Below are 23,825 nucleotides of genomic sequence, written 5' to 3'. Positions count from 1 at the left end.
TTTAGCTCTTAAAAATCATGTCACCCTGGCTTAAAGTTTGATTATTTTCTTTAAATTGCTAACGCAGATCTCCTTGTAGTGTATCATAGTCTATACTGTCCTGGATCATATTTTCCAAAACTTCAGTATAAGGAAATAACTTAAATGGCCTACTCTTGCACACAGCTCTCTCTCTCCATTTTACTGCTCCCATTTTATGCAGGGCTGTCAGGGCTTTCTGAATTAAATGTGACTTAGGGCCTGTGCTTGCTGACTGAAGAGGCTCATAGGTCCTATAGCTCATCCACAATCTTGTACTTGAGCTGTCAAGAATGAGAGATTGGTGCCAAATTCAACCCAACATAGCCCCTTCCCAGTAGTCTGCCTTCAACAACTCCTCCTTGTCAAATCCAACAGTTTACATAGGATATATAGTGAATAAAGTACTCTGAAAGATACGAATGTAGAGGTGCTTCTTCCGCTGATAGCAGGAACACCTATCAGCTTCCCACAGGGCTGACATTTCAGGCTGGCAGGGGAGAGATGATCATAGGATTTTTGTGCTGCTGTTTCTAAATGGATTGTAGAGACTCCCAAGGCAAATTGCCTCACTTCTCACCATCTGCCTCTAAGAGTCGTGTGATGCAACTATGCAACTCAAAAAAAACTTTTTTGTGTGTGTGTTTTTTTTTTGTTATTTATAAAATAGATCCCTCAGATGAATGGTTTACAGAACTCATGCAGGATTTCCTAAGCTTGAGCCTCTCTCTGCATGGAACTTTAAGGTTTTAGGCACCAGAAATCCCCTGCCTTCTCCTCACTGTCTGGAGAAAGATTTAAGAATCATTGATTGTTAGAGTGGAAGGGTAGCTGTTAGCAGGGCCCAGGTGTTTCTTGATGTTCCCCTAATAATTGGAAACCAGAGGTTGTACAATTACCCTTTGATAATTAACACCTTAGCTGAACACAGCACAGACATACCAAGTCACAAGCATCCAGGTTAATAAGACCCAAGAGGTAGAATCACTAGCCCAAGAGGAGATCCAAGATGGCAGAAAAGATAAATACTGTGCCTGTTTCCTTCTGTGAACACATTTGAATTACAACTAAGTTATAGAACGATCAACTTGGAGAACCGTCTGAAGTCTAGCTGAATAGAAGTTTTATAACTAAGGCTATAAAGGAGAAGCTATGTCAAGACTGGTAGTAGGTAGGGGCAGAAATGCAAAACTGGCTAACCCCAAACCTCCCTGTGGCAGTTGAGAACTGGAAGGGATATCTCGGCTATGGAGCTTCCCCCCAGAGGAACAAGGGACCCCAACTCCATACCAGCCTCCCCAGCCCAGAGTACTGGTGCTGGGAAGAGGAGCCCCCACATCTGCCTGTAAAAAACTCGGGATTCAACTATCTGGGTGGGACAGAAGGTGATGGGAAACCCAGGAGTCCTCTTAAAGGGCCCGCACACACACTCACTTGCTCACAGGTACTTACCTTGGGCTCCACAGAGGGACAGTGGCAGGGATGGAGGGACATCAGAGCCATAGAGAGGCAGACCGAATTGTGTTTCTTTGGGTTGAGGGCTGGAGGACACTCACCATTTACCTGTGAGGAGGTCTTCCTGCTGTGCAGCCAGTTAGGCAGGTGCCAATTTCCTGTGTTGAGCCCGCCCCCACAAGGCCAAATCTGAACATGATTGGCCTGGTGAGCTCTGCGGTTCTGCTCTTCTGACTCACTGGGACCCAACTCCACCAATGCCAGAGGCACTTTCTCCAAGATCAGCCAGCCCCGCCCTCATTGTACTCTTCCTTGGAAAATATCAGATTCAAACAGACCTAGGCTGGTGGTGACTGGCCTCAGTGTGCTCGGAGACTTTTGCTGAGTAGCTCCAGGCTTGGCATTGGCACCAAACCAGAATCTACACTAACCTGATGACCACAACTCTTCCCATTCTAGTGACTCCCCGAGACCCTGCCTCACCCAACTTGTGTACCAAATGACCATCAGGTGGGGCTTGAGAAGGCTCACCATGAATAACAAAGATCAGGAAATTCAAAGGGTTTAGCGTTTTTTACCTCTCAGGAACCAGGGACTAGGCCAAGCAAATTCTTTATTACGGTATGTATGGTGTCAGATGGGTACTAGATTTGTTGGGGTGATAGATGGGACGGGTGGAGGCGGCATGAAAAAGGTGAAGAGATTAAGTACAAACTGGTAGCTATAAAATAGACATGGGGATGTAAAGTAAAGCACAGGGACTTTGCCAATAATATGGTAATAGCTATGTATAGTGCCACGTGAGTACTAGACTAGTCAGGGGGATCACTTGTTAAATTATATAAATGTCTGACAACTATGCTGTACACCTAAAAATAATATAAAATTATATGGATCAACTATAATTGAAATATTAAAAAGGGGGGAAGGTGAAGGGGAATATGAGGTTCAAATTTCCAGGTATAAAACAAATAAGTCATGGGGAATGTAATGCACAACATAGGGAATGGTGTCAATAATACTGTGATAGCATGGTATGGTGTCAGATGGTTGCTGGACTTATCATGGTGATCATTTCTTTAGGTATATAAATGTTGAGTAACTATGGTGTACACCTGAAACTAATATATTAGGTTTGTGCAAAAGTAATTGTGGTTCAAAAGGTTAAAAATAATTGCAAAACACACAATTACTTTTGCATCAATCTATAATATTGTATGCTAGCTACATTGTAATTTTAAAAAATCTTTAAAAAAATACTGAAAAAAAAAGACCCAAGAGGTAGAGTCTTTGTGTTTTAATATGGTGAACGGAAGAATGTTTCAATCAGGAGAGAGAATAGATAGACAAGGAAACAGAGAAAACCAATACAAAGATAAGCACTGACTATGCCTATCTGAGCACCCACAACAATGAGGTGCTCATGTCATCAGACATGGTCTTGCTAGTCCCACTTGCAAGGCTGTTCCAAGTGTGGAGATGTATGTGGGGTGCTATCGCCAATGGACTATGGGTATTTGAGTCCCAGATCACTTCCATCTTGAAATGGACGTGTTAAATTATCTGTCTTATGCCAATTAACATTTGACCAATCTAACTCTCCTTGGTATAAACCCATGCTCATCAAGCATATTATTTTACCACCTAAGTACAACAATGTGCAGAGCACTGGGTTGTGGAGCAATTTGGGTTCCTTTGGCGGTATTCCCACAGAGAATATCAACAGAGCCTTTCTGATTATGATTTAGCTTCCAAGGCAGTTTGACCACAGGGGCAGAGTGGACTGATCTTGGATTTAGATCACCAGACAATGGGACAGTTGAAAGATTGGATTTCAATTAATTGACTGCCATTTTGGTTTACACTCCAGTCTTATTTATATTTTAGTTCTTATCAGTCTGCCTGTCAGGGTGTAATCAAACCTATCCCATGAACGAGTAAGTCTCTGAGCCTTGAACACAGAGGAACTCATCCATCTAACATTGATTAGGTAAGTTTTTCTCAACCTTTTAAAACCATACAGCCCTTTGATATACATGAAATTCTCCTGTCCCATGACCATTCTTCAACATGCCCAAGCCAAATCAATACATCTTATAGACAGTAGTCCCCACCGGCTAAGAAGATTCTACTTTATGTAATATGAAAAAACAACAGGGCTTATGCCCTAAGTAATATAGATTATATGGATATGTGTGTGTGTGTGTGTGTGTGTGTGTGTGTGTTTATACACACACATATGTGTATAGAACTTAGCTGTAGAGATTTTGATAAAACCTGTCCCACCCTCCAAACTTATTTAAAAGTTTATGTGTATACCCTCCCCCCAAAACTCTCATCACTGCCCTAGATGATGCCTCTATAAGAATTGCAGATAAATGTCTTCTGATTTCTGAGGAAGGATCTTGACTTACGTATGATAGAGTTGGTTGGGTAGGTGAGGACACAGTAAGGCATTAGTGAAGGGAGAAGGTGAAGTTTGAAGTAGTAAATGTTACCTAATTACTAAGTATCCATAATGATGTTAGTGATACTGCCTCTGTGTGTGTGCGTGTGTGTGTGCAGTGTGTGGACAGTGTGTTTAAACGTTTATGTGTATGCCTGTGTACATGAATGAGAATACATATACAAAAATAAATAAAACACAATCCTTGCTTTCGAGTTCTAATTACATGGCAAAAATATAAACATACCCATCACACATACCCTCGTAGGTAACAGTTAATGCGAACTGTGCAATCTCTTCTCCATGTCTGTCCAATCACAGGTTAAAGCTGCTTAGTACACAGACTTCACGCTAAAGCCCGGTGTATCGTGTGGTCAGGTGGGGACTCCGTGGTGCAGGAGAGACCTGAATGGTAAATATGCTTCCCCTTCGTCCACCCTCTTCCATTAAAAGATTAGTGAACAAATCCCCCAACATCGAGAGCTTCCCTTGTGAGTGAAAACAGTTTACAACCATTTAGAAATTGTTTGTACAACTATTTATCAAAGTTAGAAATTGAAATAGATAATCTCTAGACTTTTTTATTTTTCCTTATGTGTTCTACACATATACATAGTTCTTACACCTCTGAGAACATAAAATTTAAATGTCTTTTTTTATCCTGATAGTTGTCTAGTAATGCATATCTAGTAATATTAGTAGCTGAATGGATAACTGTTACAATAACCACAATCCACTCTGCTACTACTCTGAGAAGCATTACCAGGGAAGTAGAAATTTAAAGAAAACAATGAGAAGTGACAATTGTTAAATAAATACCTCACATGAAGCTAGGAAAAGCTTAGCCATCTTAATCTTTATGACATAGATTATTCAAACAATTTATACATGGAAAACACATTGTTTAGAAAGTACTTTTCATGTTCTTCACACATATATAGATCATTTGACCTTCAAAAATATCTCACAAAAAGTATGAGGAAAACTAATAGATCAGACATGATAAATAGGTTGCCCAAATCCAAATCCAGATAGTGGGGAGTGAGGGGAGAGAGGGAGAGGGGGAGAGAGGGGGGGGGGAGAGGGGGGGGGAGAGAGAGAGCGAGAGAGAGAGAGAGAGAGAGAGAGATTTGAAGTTTTCACTTCTGAGCTCATGGTCTTTTCCATTAATTATACCACAAAGCCTCCCTGAAGCCAACATCCATGATATGCAAAGCTGCTTTTAACATAAGGAAAAGATGTGAAGAGAAATTTGTACAGAATTTTCCATAGTCAATTGTTCAATAGGTTTTGCTTACGGACTTAAGCACTGCTTAAATTATAAAACCTAAAATATTACACAATGACTTCTGTCTTCTGTGGTAAACCTAAATGAACAATTATGATAGCCACTAAAAGCACTATTTAAGAAATATGTATTTAAAACTAAGACCAATCAAGAGATAGAAAGGAAAACTAATAATTTAAATTAGATCACAAGTACAAAAAATATTGATATTTTAAAAGTTAATCCTTTATTATAAAGATCTAAGTATACATAATTCCATTTAAGACAAAAATAGCTAAATTTGTGTGGATTTACATGTGTTTATAGTTTTGTATGTTTACATATATTTTATGAATTTTATGTTTATATATTTATATTTTTATATAGAAACCAACTGAGCATCATTAGATGCTATACCCATTAGGTGAAAATTTGTAGAACAGGATTTGCAATCTCAATTTATCACACCACATATGATTACAAAGATAAAAAGATACCTTTACAATGGATAAAGCTGGTTGATACTACCTTACTAAATTGATCAAATTTAACATCATGAATAACGGGACAAATTGACATCATATGCCTATTGATATGTTGTAATGTGAAAGATACAACATCACCCAAAATGTTTAATCTTAATCTAAGAATGAGAAAAAAAAAAAAAAAGAATGAGAAAATAGTAGACAAAACCAAACCAGATTAAGGGTAATTCTGTAAAACAACTAGCCTATATTCCTCAAAAAATGTGCAAGTCATAAAAGGCACACACACAAAAAAAAGTTAAAAAACTCGGACTTTATTGAAAATTAGATAGGATTGATAATAAAATGCTTGTGTGGTGCTTGTTTGATTCCTGGATCAAAAATAAAGCAGTTATAAAGGACATTAAGAAAATCAGGGAAATTTAAATATGAATTAGATATATTAAATAATATTATTGTATTAATGTTAAATTTCTTGGGTGTGATAATGGTTTGTGTTTAGAGATTGTCTTGTTCATACAGGACACATGTTAAAGTATTTCAGAGTGGCGTATACTGATATCTGCAACTTACCTTCAAAATTGTTCAGAAAAAACTGAATGTATGATAGAGCTAAATAGCAAATATGGCAAAATGTTAACAATCGTTAAATCTAGGTGAAACATATATGCGTATAAAAGTTCATTGTATTACTCTTCCACCTTTCCATAGGTTTGAAATTTTGGAAAATACAAGTTGGGAAAAAGAAAACCAAATAAAATTATTCTTTAAATTCTTTATTTCATATGTCCATTTCAGCAATATTAAAATATAGGTTTCTCATACGTACACTCACTTTATGATTTAAAATATGAAATGCTGAACATTACAAATTATAATCAAAATTTACAACAAATTACTTTAAGACTAAGATGAGAGACTTAAAAATTATGTTAAATTTCTAGTGGAAATATAACGAGAGTGAAAGATACTAGTGATGGTTTTCCCCATCTTAATTCTCTGTTCCTTCCCACTTAAAATCTTAAAAAGTATTCATTATAAATTGGAAGTACAGAATTATTAGAAAATAATTGGATAATTGAGTTGTATGATTCTCCTTAAAGGTACAATCTACTCTTCAGCAACCTGTAAGCCATTGAAACAGTAACTCCGTATCCAACAAAAAAAGCCAAAGCGCGATTAGGCTGGGGAAGAGGTAGCAAATATGCAATGGTGTGGTAGATCCGTGCTCCGACAAAGAGTCTGAAGTGCAGGATGGCTGTAGAGAGGTCTGGACCACTTAAGGAATACAGAAGGCCAATACCAAGAAATGGCACAATATTTTCAAGGTCATTCAGATGGGCCCTGTGGGAAAAGAGGACCAGTAAAACACTAATTTTTAAATGAGCAGAAATATATTCATTTTTCCCTATCTCCTAAAACTAAATATTAACATAAGTTTTAATGGATCTTAAAAATGTAAAGAAAGACTCCTTTTATTTCTCTCAAATTGCCTTGTTTCCTTACCCCCTTGGCTTTTATTTAGAATGTTTTCTTCTTTTCACTTCCTTTTATTTTCAGTGCATTTCAACACAGAGAAGGCATTTGCACTTTCAAGAATATTAAAACTGCATCTATAAAATAAAACTCACTTCATTTCTGTAGATATGAAATACTTTTTCTTCCAGGGTTCATACAATACCAAGTCAACATTCTTCTTATAAAAGGAAGAAAATCCTTTTGGTTATGATCTTTTACAAGATTCCTCTCTCACTTCTACTAGTCTGCAAAATGGTTACTGAGACAATCCTTGCTCATTCACCCAAACCACAGGTTGCCAAGAATTAATTTACCAATTTAATATCAAGAATCTCATGCTTTCAACATCCAAATAACAGAATACATAACCAGCCTTTTAAATATGGGTAAGATTTTAGCCAATCTATCCTGAAATTACAAAAAGAATTAGCTAAGCAAAGGAGCAAAGTAGAAACTATACACAAAAATGATAGACAATAGAAAGATATGTTTCTTAAATTTTATCTTTACACCCCAATTAGAAGAAAACACAAAGCATGGTTTAGCCACAAGTTTTCGTCCAATTCATGGGAACTTGGCTTCTCTGGCTAAGAGTGTGAATACAAGGCACATCTATTATTGATTTGATATTTTTTAAAGAGCTTAATTTTAAAATCTGATGTTCCTCTTTAAGTCTCCGGAATTAAAAATTGCTTTAGAATCTAGAGTAGAAATTGAGATTTTGATAGTGTTTATCAGATATCGATACATATTTCAAAATGAAAAATACTTGTTTCCTGTTACTCTCTTTTCTTCTAGCAAAAAATTATATAATTATGGCATACTGTGTGCTCAGTGATCACTGCTATCTTCCCCTCCTTTCCTTTCTCCTGTTTTCCATAGATTATCTCTAAGGTTGCCTGACAGAGATGAAGACAACACAAAGGTATGAAGAAGGTGACAGTAACCTAGATAAGTAATGGTTTTGATAGATTCAAGTAAAGAACTCCCTATTCCTGAATAAAAGCTAAGACAGAAAGAGATGAATGTTTGTGTCTGCTCTTTCATGGAACAACCCAAGGGCTACTGAGAGTAAAGTGGGCAAGAAAGGACAGAAATACAATTTTCTACTAAAGAAGAGCCTATTGCACCAATTACACCAAGGGTATTTGTTTGGATCCTCTGAACTCTCCTGCTGGGCCACAGACATAGCTTCACCTCCAATCTTAGGTGTGTTAGTTTTCTCCTTTACAACATTTTAAAAGGACAGATATTTCAAAGTTGGGGAAGAACCTTTAAAAGGAACACCCTGTGGAAAAGGAAAACAATGTACTTCTGGGCTTGTATTAAGTGATTGGCAAACAGAATGCAGTTTTAAAACAGGGAAGAAAGTCAAGGACAATAAGGGGTAACAAGCTTCAATGGCGGTAGAGAGAAGGACGATCAGGGGCAAGGCTTCCTTGACCTTACTGGCCTTGTCATTTTTTCTGGCTTCTGTCTCTCTGTCTTATTTCTCTTCCATTCTCTTTTCCTGTCCTCAAAAGAGTCTCACAGATAACACTCCTGATTGTCCTGATAAGGCCTGTTTTCAACAGAAATGCATATTTTTTGCTAATTTATGCCATTTCATATGCTGTACTTTTTAGACCCTGCCTCGGGCATACACTTACCCAGCTCTCCCAGGGAGGACCTGCAGGAGTTCACTATCACCCTTCCACTGTCACCTTTTCTCTGCTCCAATGACAGAATCATCCCAGAGTGGCATCTTCCTTCACTTTTGTGTCATTTCCAGATGGCTACCAAATCTATTACCAGGTGCACATCAGTCTTTATGTATGACCACTTTCTACCTGGGTCTATGCCCCCACCCCATGACTGGTGTTCCCATTTTCCTTTCTTTGGGCACATGTCCCTTGGTATCACTGACTGACCTTCCCACCAGCCCTGCTCTGTGTTCATGACACTCCTGCCATTACCTTCCCCTCTCAGATTAGAACCTCTTGGATCTCGGTGTCAACTGGACCTGGACCAGAGTTGCTATATGCCTGAGAATTGCCAAGGTGTGGCCAACTACAAACCCCACTTTTCCTGACTCCCTTATCTCAGCCAAAGCTCTTCACACTCAGCATACAGCTGTGTATCCAAATACCCACAAAGAAATTTTCCCAAATTGACATGATCTCTTCCTTTTTCTAAATCCTAGTATCCTTCACATTCTTCCTTCATGAAACATTCCTAAAATACCCTAGGAACTTAAACCTCATACCACCCAACTTCACATCTAATGGAAGACTGCTTTATATTATTCTGTGTTTATTACATGCACGTTGGTCTTATTTTCAGGGGAAAAGTTATAAAGGTTTCAAGGGCAGGAACTCATTCTTAAAGTTCTTTCATATCATCCCAATGGAAGAAGTAACAGTGACACACACAGTAATTTCTCAGTAAATGCTTTGTGTTCATGCATTGGGGCCAGAAGGGAAGTCATCTATTTCAATTCCTAGCCCATGCTTCATCAGGCCCTTGACAGAATCCCCAGTGAGAATCCCCATTGAACACTCTTAGGAAACGGGTATTCTCAGCCTTTGAAGGTAGTATATTCTGAATGTCTCTCTTTTCCCTAAACACCAAACCCAAGCTTTATTTTCTTCTTTTAAATGATTCCCTTGATTTCTCCAGCTGCCCTGATTACCTTACAATTTGTTTTTTATCTTGCTCTATTTAACGTATATGGTCTTGAATTCTTTCCAGAACAAGGTGAGATAAAATTAAATAAATGTGTATGTAAAATGTTTTCTAATCACCACTGATTTTTCTCTGTCCAGAACATAAATAAATTACTTTAGGCCACTTGACATTTCAATGCATATTTCTTTACGTTTTTAAATAATTGTGTCATATGTATATGTGTATGTATTAATTTTCTCAATACTTCATACCTGAAAGTATACCTTTCACTTCATTTGTAGTCCCATTCAGTCTCTGCCATTGGAATATGCTAATAGGACAGCTTTACAATTACATGTTGAAGTAATAATAATATTATTAACAATAATAATACATGTTTAGATTAAAAATGGAAAGGGAATATACTGAAAACTCTTTCCCTGAAAAGTGTCTCCCAAAGTGCGTTGTTATTAACATTTGATAGGACCGATAATATCTAAAAAAAAATCAGCTGGAAACTGGACTCCTTTTTTTCTTAGATTCTCTCCTCTTGACACACTGAAAAGCCAGTGTCTGGTCACCAGGGGGTGCTATGCACAGTTGCTGCACCTCCTCAAGCACACTGACTCATTTCACAACTACCGTCAATTATTTCCCTAAAATTTATTTGTTTTTCACAACCTGACTAGAAGATCAGCTTAGAAAATGGAATTTTCCTCTAGAAGTACAATCTTTTGGGAATGGGGGTTGAAGTAGGGCTTGGGAAGTGAGAGTGAGGAAGAATTTTACATTCCCAAATAAAATATCTTTGGTTAAGCACAAGACTTACTTGGATCTTCCTTTCAATCTTACTAATGTCACTGACGATCTAATTGTTATCATTTTCAAGTCCTGGGCAACGTTATGAGTATAGGGTCATGATAAGCATCATCTATGTGATTGTCTGCTCTAGATAGGATGCATAAAAAGGAAAAACAAAGCTTTAAATGATAAATGTCCCGTGAGTGGATTTTATAATTTCACAAAGCTTGCCTAGCCTTTTTCTATTTTTAACTCTTTTTCACCAAAACACATCATTTTTTCTCTGATAAAGTTTGCAATTTTCAAATTGATTCTATGTCCTCACAGTATTTTAGATTCACATTCTTGGCACAACGAATTTTCAAACACTGGCCGATTTACTCAGTAGGAATGCCAAATTAACAAATATAAAACTAAGTGACATGGAAGTCAAAATTTTATTCTAGCTATCTAGCACAGACTTCCTCTTGGAAGAAAAACAGTCTTAGTTGATAAATAACTTGGGGTTAAACTGTTTTGCATAAGTGAAACATCTGAATTTAATTTTAGTACTGGAAGGGTGAAAGAATACAAGGGACAGAAAAGCCTGTAAGGGTGACGGTGCACTTTTCAAGATTTATCAATTCAGTTTATTTTTCTTGTTTCCTTTCCCGCCTACCTGATTCAAAAACTTTGTTTTCTTGTGGCTGTGTGCATACATGCCTTGTTAATCTGATTAATTGCCAGAAGGCTGATTTAAAAGAAACTGATTCAGCCTTTAGACATCTGGATGCCTACAACCAGCCTGCGATTCTGGACTGCAATTTTCAGTCAGATGACATATGAATCACCCCTAAGACCGGACCATCACCAGACAAACTGTTCTCCCGGATGTCATATGGAATCACATGACTAACTCTCCTTTTCCTTTGTTCTGCTACTTCTTGTGTTCCTATAAAACTTCTTGACCATTCTAGGTCCCGGGAAGGTGGTCTTTGTGATGATAGTCCACCATCTTCCCGGAATGCCGGCATTTTGATTAAACCTACTTTTCTTTCCACCTACTCTTGTCTCTCGTCATTGGCTCCCAATCGGCAAGCACTTGAACTTGAGTTCGGTAATGAGCCCACAAAGTGGTATAATGCTGGACATTACTTGAGGTGAAGAAGGTACAGGGCAACTTCCCAGGGAGTGAATGCTAAAGGACACTGTTAGAGCACAAAAGTCTAACACACAACTTGAAATGTTTGTGTTGCCATAGTGTAAATTCTTCTGCACCTCGATTTATTCAAGTCTGTTTTTACCCACATTTTTTTAGTTAATTTGTTGAGAGAGTTGAGAAAAGGGACAAGTCTACGTCAGCGTAACATACTGCAGAAAATGGAAGCATGCACAAATGCAGGAACCCAGATTGAGAGTTAATCTTGAGAATACATACCACAAGGGAATCTGCAGAAATTTTGGGAGGGGTTTCAGACCTGTTCACAGGGAATTGAAAAAGGGATAATGCAAATATGATCTAGATCCTAAAGGCACAACAGACTCCAGCTGATAGCTGAATTACAGAAGTAAAACTCATTTCCCTCAATCTCCATTTCACTTTCTATTCATACTCAGCCAACTAAGAAAGTTAGTCAAATATACTCATTATGTTCCCTATCTTAACTCTGCACCACAAAACTAAATATCTGTACATTTAAGTACAACTAGAAAAACTCTTCACTCTGTCTTTAATTTTATATAATTTTATCTATTCCTTGAAATGTGTCTAAAATTATACCAGTTTGGATGAGCATCAGAAAATACTAAATGAGAAGATGGTATATAACTTTTATGTTTCACATGCTAGAGAAAGGTAACTAATAGACTGGCAATGCAATCTCAATATAAGAATTTGAAGAGAGGTCAACCAAGATGGCAACATAGGAGGATTCTGAATGGCCATCTTCACAGAGACATAGTAAATTTACAGCTACACACGGAGCAATTAACTCTGAATAAATCCAGAAACTAGATGAGCACCTCCTACACAGTGAGAGAATGAAAAAAATACCCACATCGAAATGGGTAGGAAAGGCTGAGATACACTCTTATCATAAACCGCACCCCTGGTACAGCACCATACAATTAATTGAGAGGGAACACTCAACTCCCAGCTTCTTTCTAAGAAGTAAAGGGTTTGCACCCCACATTTAGCACTTCAGCTTTTAAGACTCCCACTTGAGGGACAGCCCCCCCCCCCCCCAAGCATCTAGCTGTGAAAGCCAGCGAAGTTTGTATCCATGAGATTCACAAGTCAACAGCAAACAAAGGAGCAGCTATTAATGGGCATATAGAAATCCTAGCACTTACTACAGCTTTCCCCCTAGGACTCAGAGCAGAGGGAGCAGGCAAAACCGCCCATCTCCCAGGCTTCTCCTAAACAAGTTCCATCTACAGACTTTGAAAGCTGCTGCCTGAGGGTCAGGTTTATAATTTAGCACACATCTATGGCTTGGCTGCAATCCTCCCCAGAGACTGGGGAAGCTCGCTCACATGTCCCTGCCATTTCCCTGTAGCCTACTCCAAATATCCTGTATCCCCTAGGAATGAGCTTGTACACATGTCTGTGCCCCGGCTCTTTCACTGCTACATGAAGCATGAGTCCCCAGACGGCCTGGCTCTGATAGCCAAGGCGCTTCCCTTCGTGAGTCCCACCTGACCCTCACCTGACCATGGCAAACAAAGAAGGAGTTCTTAACTGGCTACCCCTGGAGCTCAGCACAGAGGGAAGAGACAAAAATGCCCATTTCCCTGTATTTCCCTGAAAGGAATCCAGCTGCATACTTTAAAAGCTGCTATCAGAGGGTCAGGCTTCCAATTTAACACTCACCTAAGGGATGGCTTTGATCCTTCCCAGCAACAGGAAAGCCAGCAGACACCTCCCCTGCCTTTACCCTTTAGCCTGCTCCAAGTCACCAGCATCTTCCTGGAGGGAGCTTGTGGAAACATTTGTGCCTTGGCTTTTATAGCTGCAGCACAAGGGACCGGTCCCTGGACCACCCAACTCTCAGATAGGCAACAGGGCTTCCATTCAATAAATTCTGTTGGAAAAACTGGATTTCCAAGCCAAAAGAATGAAACTGGACCTTATCTTGCACTGTACATAACAATCATATCAAAATGGATTAAAGACTTGCATGTAAGACCTGCCACGTAAAAACTCCTAGAAGAAAGCATAGAGGATAACCCCCTTGACATGGGTCGTGGCAGTGAGGTTTTGGGTTTGACACCAAAAGCAAAGGCAAAAACAAAACAAACACAACAAAATCACAAGTGGGACTGTATCACACTTAAAAAAAAACCTCTGCTTAGCAAAAAAAATCATCAACAAAACGGAAAGGCAACCTATGTAATGGGGAAAAATATTTGTAAACCACATATCTGATAAGGGGTTAATATCCAAAATACACAAGGAACTTATACAATTCAATAGATAAAAAAAAAAAAATAACCCAAATTGAAAACTGGCAAAGGAGCCGAACAGGCATTTTTTCAAAGAAGACATACAAATGGTCAACAGGTACATGAAAAGGTGCTCAACACTGCTAATCATCAAGGAAATACAAACCAAAACTGCAATGAGCTACCACCTATGTTAGGATGGTTATTATAAAAAAACGAAACAAAAGATAACAAACGCTGGCAAGGATATAGAGAACACGGAACACCTGTATGTACAGTTTTTGGGAATGTAAACTGGTACAGCCACTCTGGAAAACAGCATAGAGGTTCTTCAAGAAATGAAAAATAGAACTACCACATGGTCCATCAATCCCACTTCTGAGTACACAGCCAAAGAAAAAGAAAGCATTGAAGAGATATGTGTATCCCCATGTTCACTGCAGCATTATTCATAACGGCCAAGTTACTGAAAGAACTCGTGTCCGCCAATAGATGAATGGATAAAGAAAATGTAGTAAATACCTACAGTAAAATATTATTCAGTCTTAAAAAAGGAAATCCTGTCATTCACAACATAGATAAACCTGGAGGGCATTATGCTAAGTGAAATAAGCCAGACAAAGACAAATATTATATGGTATCATTTATATGGGGAAATCTAAAGAAAAAAAGTCAAACTTATAGAAAGCAGAAAAGTGGTTGCCAGAGGCTGGGAAGTGGGGGAAATATGGGGAGTTTGGTAAAAGGGTACAATGTTTCAGTTATAAGATGAATGAAGTCTGAGTATCTAATGTATAACTTGGTGGCTATAGTTGATAACACTGTATTGAATAACTGAAATTTGCTAAGAAAGTAGAACTTAAATGTTTTCACACATTCCCCCCCCAAAAAAAGGGGGGGTAAATATGTGAGGTGATGGATGTGTAAATTAACATGATGGGAGAATCCTTTTACAAAGCATATGTATATTAAATCATGATGTTGTACACTTTAAGTGTCTTACAATTTTGTTTGTCAACTATACCATAGTAAAGCTGAAAAAAAATTTTGTAATTTACCTTATTTTATGACAAGAATTAAGAAATATAACTCCAGAATAAAATTCAGTGTGCTTTTAAAATAAGTATATTAATTGTATCGTTAGGAAGCTGTGTGGATGATATCTTGGCTTATTACTTTTCATTGTTCAATGAATTCTCAATACATTAAACATAACGTCTGCAAAGGAGAGAGAGAGACAGAGACAGAGAGGGGAGAGAAAGACTTCTCACATCCGTATTTTCAACCTTATGCAAAAATACCTAGCTCTTCATCTTTTTACACAAAGTTGACAGTCTCACCTCTGGAGAAAGATGACAAAATTGCAAGAATCTACCATTCTCATCCTGTCTCATACCTGTCATTAGTTTTGATATATCCCTACACAAAACAAAGTCATTAACCCTAACAAGACGCATATAAAAGTATAGCAAAATTGGCAGTATGTGCCACTGCAGTGGTCGTTAGAGACTTCTAGATCCCTAATTTTCTGTAATTATCATATGGACTAGATAAGATGACTGACATTTCTTCCTTGTTCTTCAATACTTCAACACTAGAACATCTTGACCAAAATTCTTTGATACAAGTAAGTAATTTCAGGAGACCATGGGTTTACCTTCGTACACGTTCCACTCTGTCATCTATCCGAAGAAACTTCTTGGCATTTTCTCCTCTGCCAAAGCTTACACAGTCTTCTGGGTTGGCAAAAACCTAGTCCAAATACCAAGAAAAATTTTGAAATACCAAATTACATCAGGGTATTCTATCTAAATTATTATATTTCCATTTGAACAGAAGAAATACAGGCATCCAGGATGGCCTTTATGGGAAAAAATAATAGATCAAACGTGGAGAGGGAAGAGCATTTATTATTTAAATCTGAATTTTTATTAGCAGTGCAACATGTTTTTTAAAAGACAAGCATTAATAAGAATCTAAATAAAAACCAATGTATAAAAATAGTGAAAAGGAACGAAAATGGAAAAGAGGTCATAGTTCTAAATCGTCATTGACTTTTATTATGGTGAACTGGCATTTCTTCATAGCGATGTTCAGGTACCCTCTACTCAAGGATACTAACATTTCCAACTCATTGACTCATCTGAAAGTCATAAGTTTGCTTGCTAAGAATATCAGAAGCATAAAAGAGTGAGGGGCAGGAATTGTATTTTGTACTTTGTTAGGATATGTAGACCTCTTCTCTTTTTCTGAATAAACTACAACTTCAGGTTGAATGATATGGTGAAATATAAGAAGTTGAATTACATTCCTATAAATGCCAAGTACACATTCTAGGGCATAAGTTCATGTATTCCTTTCTGTGATTTATATGCTGTTTGACATGATTTCCCCATCTGCTGAAACTTGAAAGGCGCACTTAAAAAATATTTAAGTATGTTCCATGGCTTAATAATTTATAATCAATTAATAAACAAAAACGTGAACTACAAAATTAGCCTTAATATAAGCTCATAAATCTCATAAATATTACAATATTTTTCTTAATGTGATATGAGTATTTATTCTATATAAAAATGTTGAGGAGAACCGATGGGCAGGAAGGTGATACAGTATCAGCTCTGAGGTCAGGTCTGTCTGTCTTGTTCCTAAATAAATGTCTATCACACACTAGATTGCCAATAAATATATATATGTAGAATAAATAAATGTGTTACAATGGCGAGTGCATGAGATTTGAGTTTAAACAAACATGAACTGGAATCTCAGCCTCTCCCTTTAGCGATGTGAAACCGTGGGAAAGCTACTTTACTCCTTGGACTTCCAGTTCCTCAGCTATGAAAGGAGCAGATTAGTGATGACCTCACACAATAATGCTAACAACGATGTGAAATTATTCCATGATCTGGTTCATATAAAGAGCGTCATGGCTCCCAGTGCACATCACTGGCACTCCACAAATTTGAGTTCCTTTTTCCTCGTCTTGTAAGACAGGGTACATTTCTGCTATCCCTGGTGCCACTATATTTCTGGGGGACATTGTGGGCCTGGTGGTAGGCAGCCACTTTATAGCCTGCTGCTCTAACACCTTGCAGCAGTAGCGATTCTAACACATGGGTATGTGGCCCCACTAAAATGCAAATATCCTTGGGAAAGGAAATACACCACCTCAAGATGGGTAACAAGGAAATACCTTAAGGTAGAATGTGACCTGTAGATAAAATCAAGGTTCTTGGACGACAAAAACTCAGGACAGGCAGGAAGAGAGAAATAGGTGATTTTCAGGAAGAAGTTGCTGAATAGGCACAGAAAAAACACCAATGAAAATCGTTTCACTTTGTCAAGGTAGTTTTGCTCAACTCCCCTCACTGTGCCGTAAACATTATTTGAATACAGGCTATGTGCTCCAAAATCTTTCTACCACCTTCCCCATGCCTCTAGTTATTTTTATTTGTTTGTTTGTTTGTTTTTTCAAATCATGTGTATAAGGCTGGGTAGCAATATCATCCACTTAAGAATTCAGAAATATACAAAATTCAAATGCTTTGTCTCATAAGGAGCTCTACTATGGGAATAAGAACTTTTTAATTTTGTCCCCCAAGGCATATCCTTGACCTGTAATAGAGCAGAAAACACCACTTAACTGTCTGGAAAATAACTATTTTCTAAACTGTAGTTGGTAAATTAACTTCAAAATAACAAGCTTTCCTTGAAAAATTTTGATACTCCAGAAATCTCATATGCTAAGCAGCATGACAAAAAGTAAAATCCACAATTAAAAAACAAACAAACAAAAACATTTACTAGTTTCTGGGGGGAAGCAACTGTTCCATAAATATACCAAATGACTGCATATTTCATTTGCAGCATCCAACAATGTGCCACTGGACTTTACAAAAACAAAAAAAGGAAATGAAGAAAATTGCTTTTCAGAATTTCCACTCATAAAAGAAAAGATTTCCTCAGTCTTACCTTTCTTGTCAATCTATAGAACGCAGTTGTAGTACTCATTAACATCATTTTTGAAAGAACAATCGTTGTATAGGAGGCAAAGGCCATCAGTACTTCATTTTCCATTAGTTGGGTGAGGTCAACCATTTTTTTCAATTTTGATCTGGGATCTTAAAAAGATTATAGACAAGATAAGAAAAAGCAGGCATAAATACCCCAAATAACTTGATGGTCAGTTGGTGTGCTTATATTGCAGCATTAACCATACTGTTCTTTAAAATATCTTGGGTTATTTGCCGATGAAATAATAATTTAGTTTTCTAAAATTTCAAAATAAACTGTACTATGTTTTATTTCTAGTTCTATGACATTAAGCTTGAAGACATCAAATGAGCAGAAGGAAAATGGAAATTCAGGGGGCATTACCAGCAAAAATAGGAAAAACGCTGTAAAGATAAACTAAAATCATATTTTTACATCCAGATGCACCACAAATTGGACACAAGTAACCAGAGTTACTTGTAACCCTGGGACTAGTAATAGCTCCTCATTTATTGTGTTGCTGTCAGGATTTGAGACAACATGTGGAATATACTTAGCACAGCACTTGGCCTATGACAAGGTTTATTATAGCCTGACCATGATCATCACAACCACCATGATCATGATTGTCATAAATACCAACACAAGTGAAGATGAAGCGGGATAATGGAAACATGAAATAACAGGCTTGCAAATGCAAGGTGAAAATTTGGCGTTTACGGTACGCTCATAGAAGGAATAAGGGAAGGAGGATTAGCTTTACACAATTCTTTAGGTTACTTCATATGCCAGATCCACTTCCACCTAAAAGCTGCCAAGAGTAAATTGAATGTAACTATCTTAGTCCAGAGTCGGACGTACAATTAGGAACGTGCAGGGGGAAAGCTGACACACTGGTGATTCTGAAGTCAAGGTGGGTAGGAGTTTAGGGTAAAGCTTAACATTTAAACTCTATCTGGTAATCATGCTTTTTAACCCCTTCTTGTTCTATTGTCAGCTCTGCTATCTGCTCCTTCTGTCTCTTCCACCTAAACACACATCTCTTCTCATACCCAAACTTCAACACTATTTAACCTGCTTAGGGTGGAGTGCTACCTCTTCCAGAGGATATTCATCACTGCCTTTAAAACTCAACCCCTGTATGCAACCGTATTAGGCCAACACCAATCAAATTCTTATCATTCCATCCATCTACCAATCATCTGTAAACCTGCAAATCTTTCTATACTCTGTTACTGGTCATATAGTTGTCTACGTGCTGCTGTTGAAGATGATATAAACCACACACATGCATAAATATTTAATTTTATAAGAGTTGACTGCACGTCCAACTCTGCCATATACTTCATATGCATTACCTTACATAATCTTTGTCACTATGCCATAATCCTCATAACTAGGTCAATTTTACAGATGAAGAAAATGGGAATTAGAGATGTTAAGCAGCCACGCTGGGACACAAACCCACATTGCTGCCCTCGTATCTCATACGCTAACTACACTGCACTGTCTCCTTCAAGAGACTGAAAACTGCTTAATTCTGATTTGACTGCCATTGACTTTATGCGTACTCTGCAGCTGGCACTGCTGGTACCCTTACAGCTGTTATCGTCTTTGTCTTCCAATTACACTACAAAGTGGGTACTATTATTTCCATTTTGCAAACAAAGAAACCAAAGCTTCCTAAGTAATGCCTGTTTTAAAGGGTAAGCCAAAAATATACTCCTTCAATTTAGGCGAACAGAAATGATGTATCCTAGTTTAAAAAACAAAACAAAAAAACGTATAACAAATTAAATCACCCCCCACAAGTCAGTAGTCTTGAAAACACAGTATGTTCAATAAATTTATGTGCAAGATTACACTTTCAGTAACATTTACTGTATCTGCACTTGTTCTAGTACTGAGGGGGGGTGAAAGTCATGAATAAGTTGTATTATCCTTCAGAGCTCATGTAATTAGCTTAAACAGGGATCCCTAAGTCTATTCCTCTAGACCAGGGGTGTCCAAACTTTTTTCAACGTTTTTCACCAAGGGCCATATGCAGTAAAATACACAAACAGCTGGGCCACTCACTCAAGGTGAAGTACGTATTGCCTCACCTGGTTTATTTAAGTAAACTAAATATGTTTTTGGAATTTGCTGTGGGCCAATTGAAAACGGATTGCGGGCCGCCATTGGCCCGCGGGCCGCAGTTTGGACACCCCTGCTCTAGACAGAGATCTGAAGAAACAGCAAGGATGTTAATTTAAAAAAAAAAAAAAATTAGGAAAAGTTTATCAAGTAGGAAGTGTTGCTATTTAACAATAATCTTAAAATTAAAACAGTTTCTTTAGGTCTCTACTAGTGTTCACAGAATGATATTTATCTAGTAATGGAATAAAAATCCTGAGAATGTGTTCCCTCAAGTGAAAATTGGTATGGAAAGTGTAGAGAGCAAGTGGAAGCCTTCCAGAACTGTTGGTGGGAAAAGAACACAACGATGCCAGCCGTTGGAGGAAAAGGACAATGGGAGGCTCTTCCTTTAAATGTGAAAACACACTGAAATTACACCTCACACAGAGAATTTCTCAGTCACCAAAATGCGGCTTAACTCCTCAGGAATGTGGTTTTGGGAGAAGGGCTGACACAGAGCCTTTGACATCACTCCCTAAAGGCCCATGAACCAATGGCCTCTCTCAATCAACATCTACCACTCCCAGCATATCTGAGGGTCAGGTGAGGAGTGAAGGTAAGACATTCAGAAATAGGACTCATTTCTAGCATAGAATAGGTGATGCTGGCTAGACATTTGTTTCAAAGCTGATTTGTCAGCAAGTTGCCTTGAGCCTGCATCATGGCTGGGTGCTGTGCTCCAAACAAAATTACTGAAAGCTTTTACAGGAAAGGTCGCCAGGAGGGAAGAGAGCAGTACAGTAGCAATAATAATTAAGAGGGTAAAATGTGAGGTGATTTGCATATTCTAGGAATGAGGTAGAAATAATCTAAGAAAAGTAGGCAGAGCAAAATATGAAATTTAGTTATAAATTACAGAAAAGAAACTAGTACGATATACAGTGTGTTGCCTCTTATATTGTCCATCAGTGGATGGCATAATAGAGAGTGCCTTAGTCTGTCTCACCAGAGAGCAGGGCTCTGTCCCCTAATGTGCAGGTGACTGACTGTCTTTGAGAGGACAAAGAGCAGCGTGCTGAGCGCACAGACTAACTAGACTGGAGTCCAGCTGGATCTCGACTCTTGTCACTTACTAGCTGTGATTTAACTGCTCTGGGGCCTACTCACTTTCCCTGTAAAATGAGGTTAATAATACTTCCTACTTCACAGGAATCTGTGAGAGTTAAATGAACAAAGTGTAAAGTACTTAGAACAGCACTGGAACCTGGTAAGTGCTCTGTAAGTGTTTGGTAAATAAATAGCTCCTACTTTGGCATGGTTCTAGGTACTGAGGATACAATTTTAGTGTTTTCATAAAGCTTTCACATTATCTCACTTGATCTGGAAAACTCTATGATACTCATAGCAAACAATATTTGTCTCTACCCTTAACACATAAGGAAACTGAGGCCCAGAGACATAGAGTGAGTCATCTGACCCAAATTCACAGTGGAGGGACCAAGACTGAAACCCAGTTTTCTCAAGTGTTTAACTTGTGGGCTATCCACCATCATGGCTAACAGTAATTGGAGACTGCTCTGGTCTTCTGGAGGCCTTTTTCTGTCAAATGCCATTCCTGTCTTCCTTTCCCTTCCCCCACCCCGTACCACAGTTGAGGGAGGAATCTTTCTCTTTATGGGCTATTGGCCAAAAAGAGCAAAGTTCCTTTATTTATGATAACCAATGTCAATATTGCAAAACACTCAGAAATGTGGGCACACATCCCGAGACTCATGATTCAGCATTTTACACCTTATGAAACCAATATAACACAACACTACCCGTGGGACAAGGAAAAAAGACAATTCGGTGCCATTGTTGCTGTTTGAGCTCTAGAATTTCCTGAAGATTGAGGTGACTGCAGACTTGCCCTCCTATGCTTCAGAGCCCATGTGCTGGGAGGAAAATGCTGGTGGCTCCGGGGGATGCGGGGTGAGGCTGTTTTCAGGGGACTGAGCTGACTTCCTTTACCAGCCTCAGTGATTAATAAACTCCACTCTCAAACAAACCTTTAGAAAAAGTTGTACTTGTCTGCTAGAGAGAGCAATATTCAAATTTGGATTGATTTGCCATTTTAAAAAATGACCAAAACGGTCCACACACAGTCCTCTTATTTTGGAAACAGCAGAGGACAAAGCCCCAAACTACCCCAACTCCCAGAATGCCTGATTGGCTTAAAGGTTGTGAGCTGGGGACCTGGGTAAGTTTCCACCAGGCCACACAACACAATGCTTGATTACAGCCCCAGGGCACTCACTTGGAGAGAAAGCAGGCGCTAGCAACAGGACAAAATAAAAGTGGTGCCTGGACTACCAAGAGGCCTTAGAACTATTTCAAAGGAAACAGGAACTTGAAAGACTTGCATGCACTCTTCTCTCCACCTACCCCTCCGGAAATAGCAATAACATCTGCGGCCTTAACTCCCAGAGAGGGTCCCTACCGTGTTTCCCTGAAAATAAGACCTAGCTGGACAATCAGCTCTAATGCGTCTTTTGGAGCAAAAATTAATATAAGACCCGGATTTTTGCTCCAAAAGACGCATTAGGGCTTAAGTTCAGGAGACGTCATCCTGAAAAATCATGCTAGGGCTTATTTTCCGGTTAGGTCTTACTTTGCGGGGAAACGCTATAGCAGCTAAATAAAGCAAAAAAGTTGCAGGCTGGCAGAGACCTCTGCCGCGTGCACCGGCCACCAACCTTTCCCCTTCCGCCTGCCACCCTTTCCAAACCCTCTCCCTCCACATCCCCTCCCCGGCACGTACTGTGGACCCCAGCAGCAGTAAGGCGGCAGACGTGTCCAGCGGGTGGATCGCAGCACCGCGGGGACTTTCTCAGAGTGCGCGGGTGGGCGGGAGTCAGGCGCCGCGCCCACTCTGGCTAATTCCCTAATTGGCCCTCCAGAGTTTAAAGCAGGATTTCCAGCCTTGCCAGGCCCCTCCCCTAAAACCGCCTGATCTTTCTCTCCGATAAGAACCAGCGCCTACCGGTTCCCCTATTTGAACCCTTCTATTTGGAGCTTATAGATGCTCTCCTTCCGGAAATGCCGTTTCTCCTATTTAGTGGGGGCGGGGACGTTAGTGATTGTCTAGAGGACTTCTGTATCCTCCAACATTCTAACTATGGGAAAGCAAGGAAAACCTTTTATTCAGCTGGAAACAATGCAAAAAAAAAAGCTCTTCATGTTGAAATTTGAAAGCATTAAAAGCTTTATAGAAAATTTAAATCTCTAGGGGAAAATAAACTGCTTAGAAGTCATTGGTAAAATTATGTTCGTTGAACTTTTTCCCTACACCTGTGGCAAGGCGAAGGCTGGCACTGACACAGTGTCATTTAGCACAGATCACCTATGCCCGTTGAAATCTGTGTTCCCTGACAACTTGCTTCCTCATTCTTTCCCCTTGTGCACAGAGTCCAAAATGGAATTGGAGGAGATCATACTGGATCACTTCATTACACAATCAGCTTAGTATGGTTTTTACAGGGACAGTTAAGGGAGTGTTTTAGGAAGGCATAGTTATTCAAATATCAATAGATTAGAGGTATTTCTGAGCTACCTAACCCACAACAATATTTATGGGTCTAGCTTCCATAGCTTTATCTAAAAATGTTTAAGGATTTAT

At 38.7% G+C, this 23,825-nt stretch overlaps 1 protein-coding gene across 1 annotated transcript; it reads right to left on the bottom strand.

The window, feature by feature from the left end:
• Positions 1–6,431: 6,431 nt before the first annotated feature.
• MGST1 (microsomal glutathione S-transferase 1) lies at positions 6,432–23,258 on the bottom strand. The gene is made up of 4 exons (XM_019744776.3): positions 22,968–23,258; positions 18,032–18,180; positions 15,717–15,811; positions 6,432–7,015 (listed from the first exon to the last, which is right to left on the bottom strand). Exons 2-4 carry the CDS (start codon positions 18,155–18,157, stop codon positions 6,769–6,771), a joined length of 468 nt encoding a protein of 155 aa, XP_019600335.2. The 5' UTR covers positions 18,158–18,180; positions 22,968–23,258; the 3' UTR covers positions 6,432–6,768.
• Positions 23,259–23,825: the final 567 nt, after the last annotated feature.

Source organism: Rhinolophus sinicus, chromosome 1 (assembly GCF_057876585.1).
Source record: "Rhinolophus sinicus isolate RSI-liver-muscle chromosome 1, RSI-T2T, whole genome shotgun sequence".
Classification (NCBI taxonomy): Eukaryota; Metazoa; Chordata; class Mammalia; order Chiroptera; family Rhinolophidae; genus Rhinolophus; species Rhinolophus sinicus.
This window is presented reverse-complemented; position numbering and strand designations above follow the sequence as displayed.

Coding starts and splice junctions, on each gene's coding strand:
- MGST1 (XM_019744776.3), bottom strand. CDS start 18,157: ATGGTTGACCTCACCCAACTAATGGAAAATGAAGTACTGATGGCCTTT. Junction 15,812..18,031: donor TCTATAGATTGACAAGAAAG/GTAAGACTGAGG, acceptor TATTTGGACTAG/GTTTTTGCCAACCCAGAAGA. Junction 7,016..15,716: donor AGAGTGGAACGTGTACGAAG/GTAAACCCATGG, acceptor CTTTTCCCACAG/GGCCCATCTGAATGACCTTG.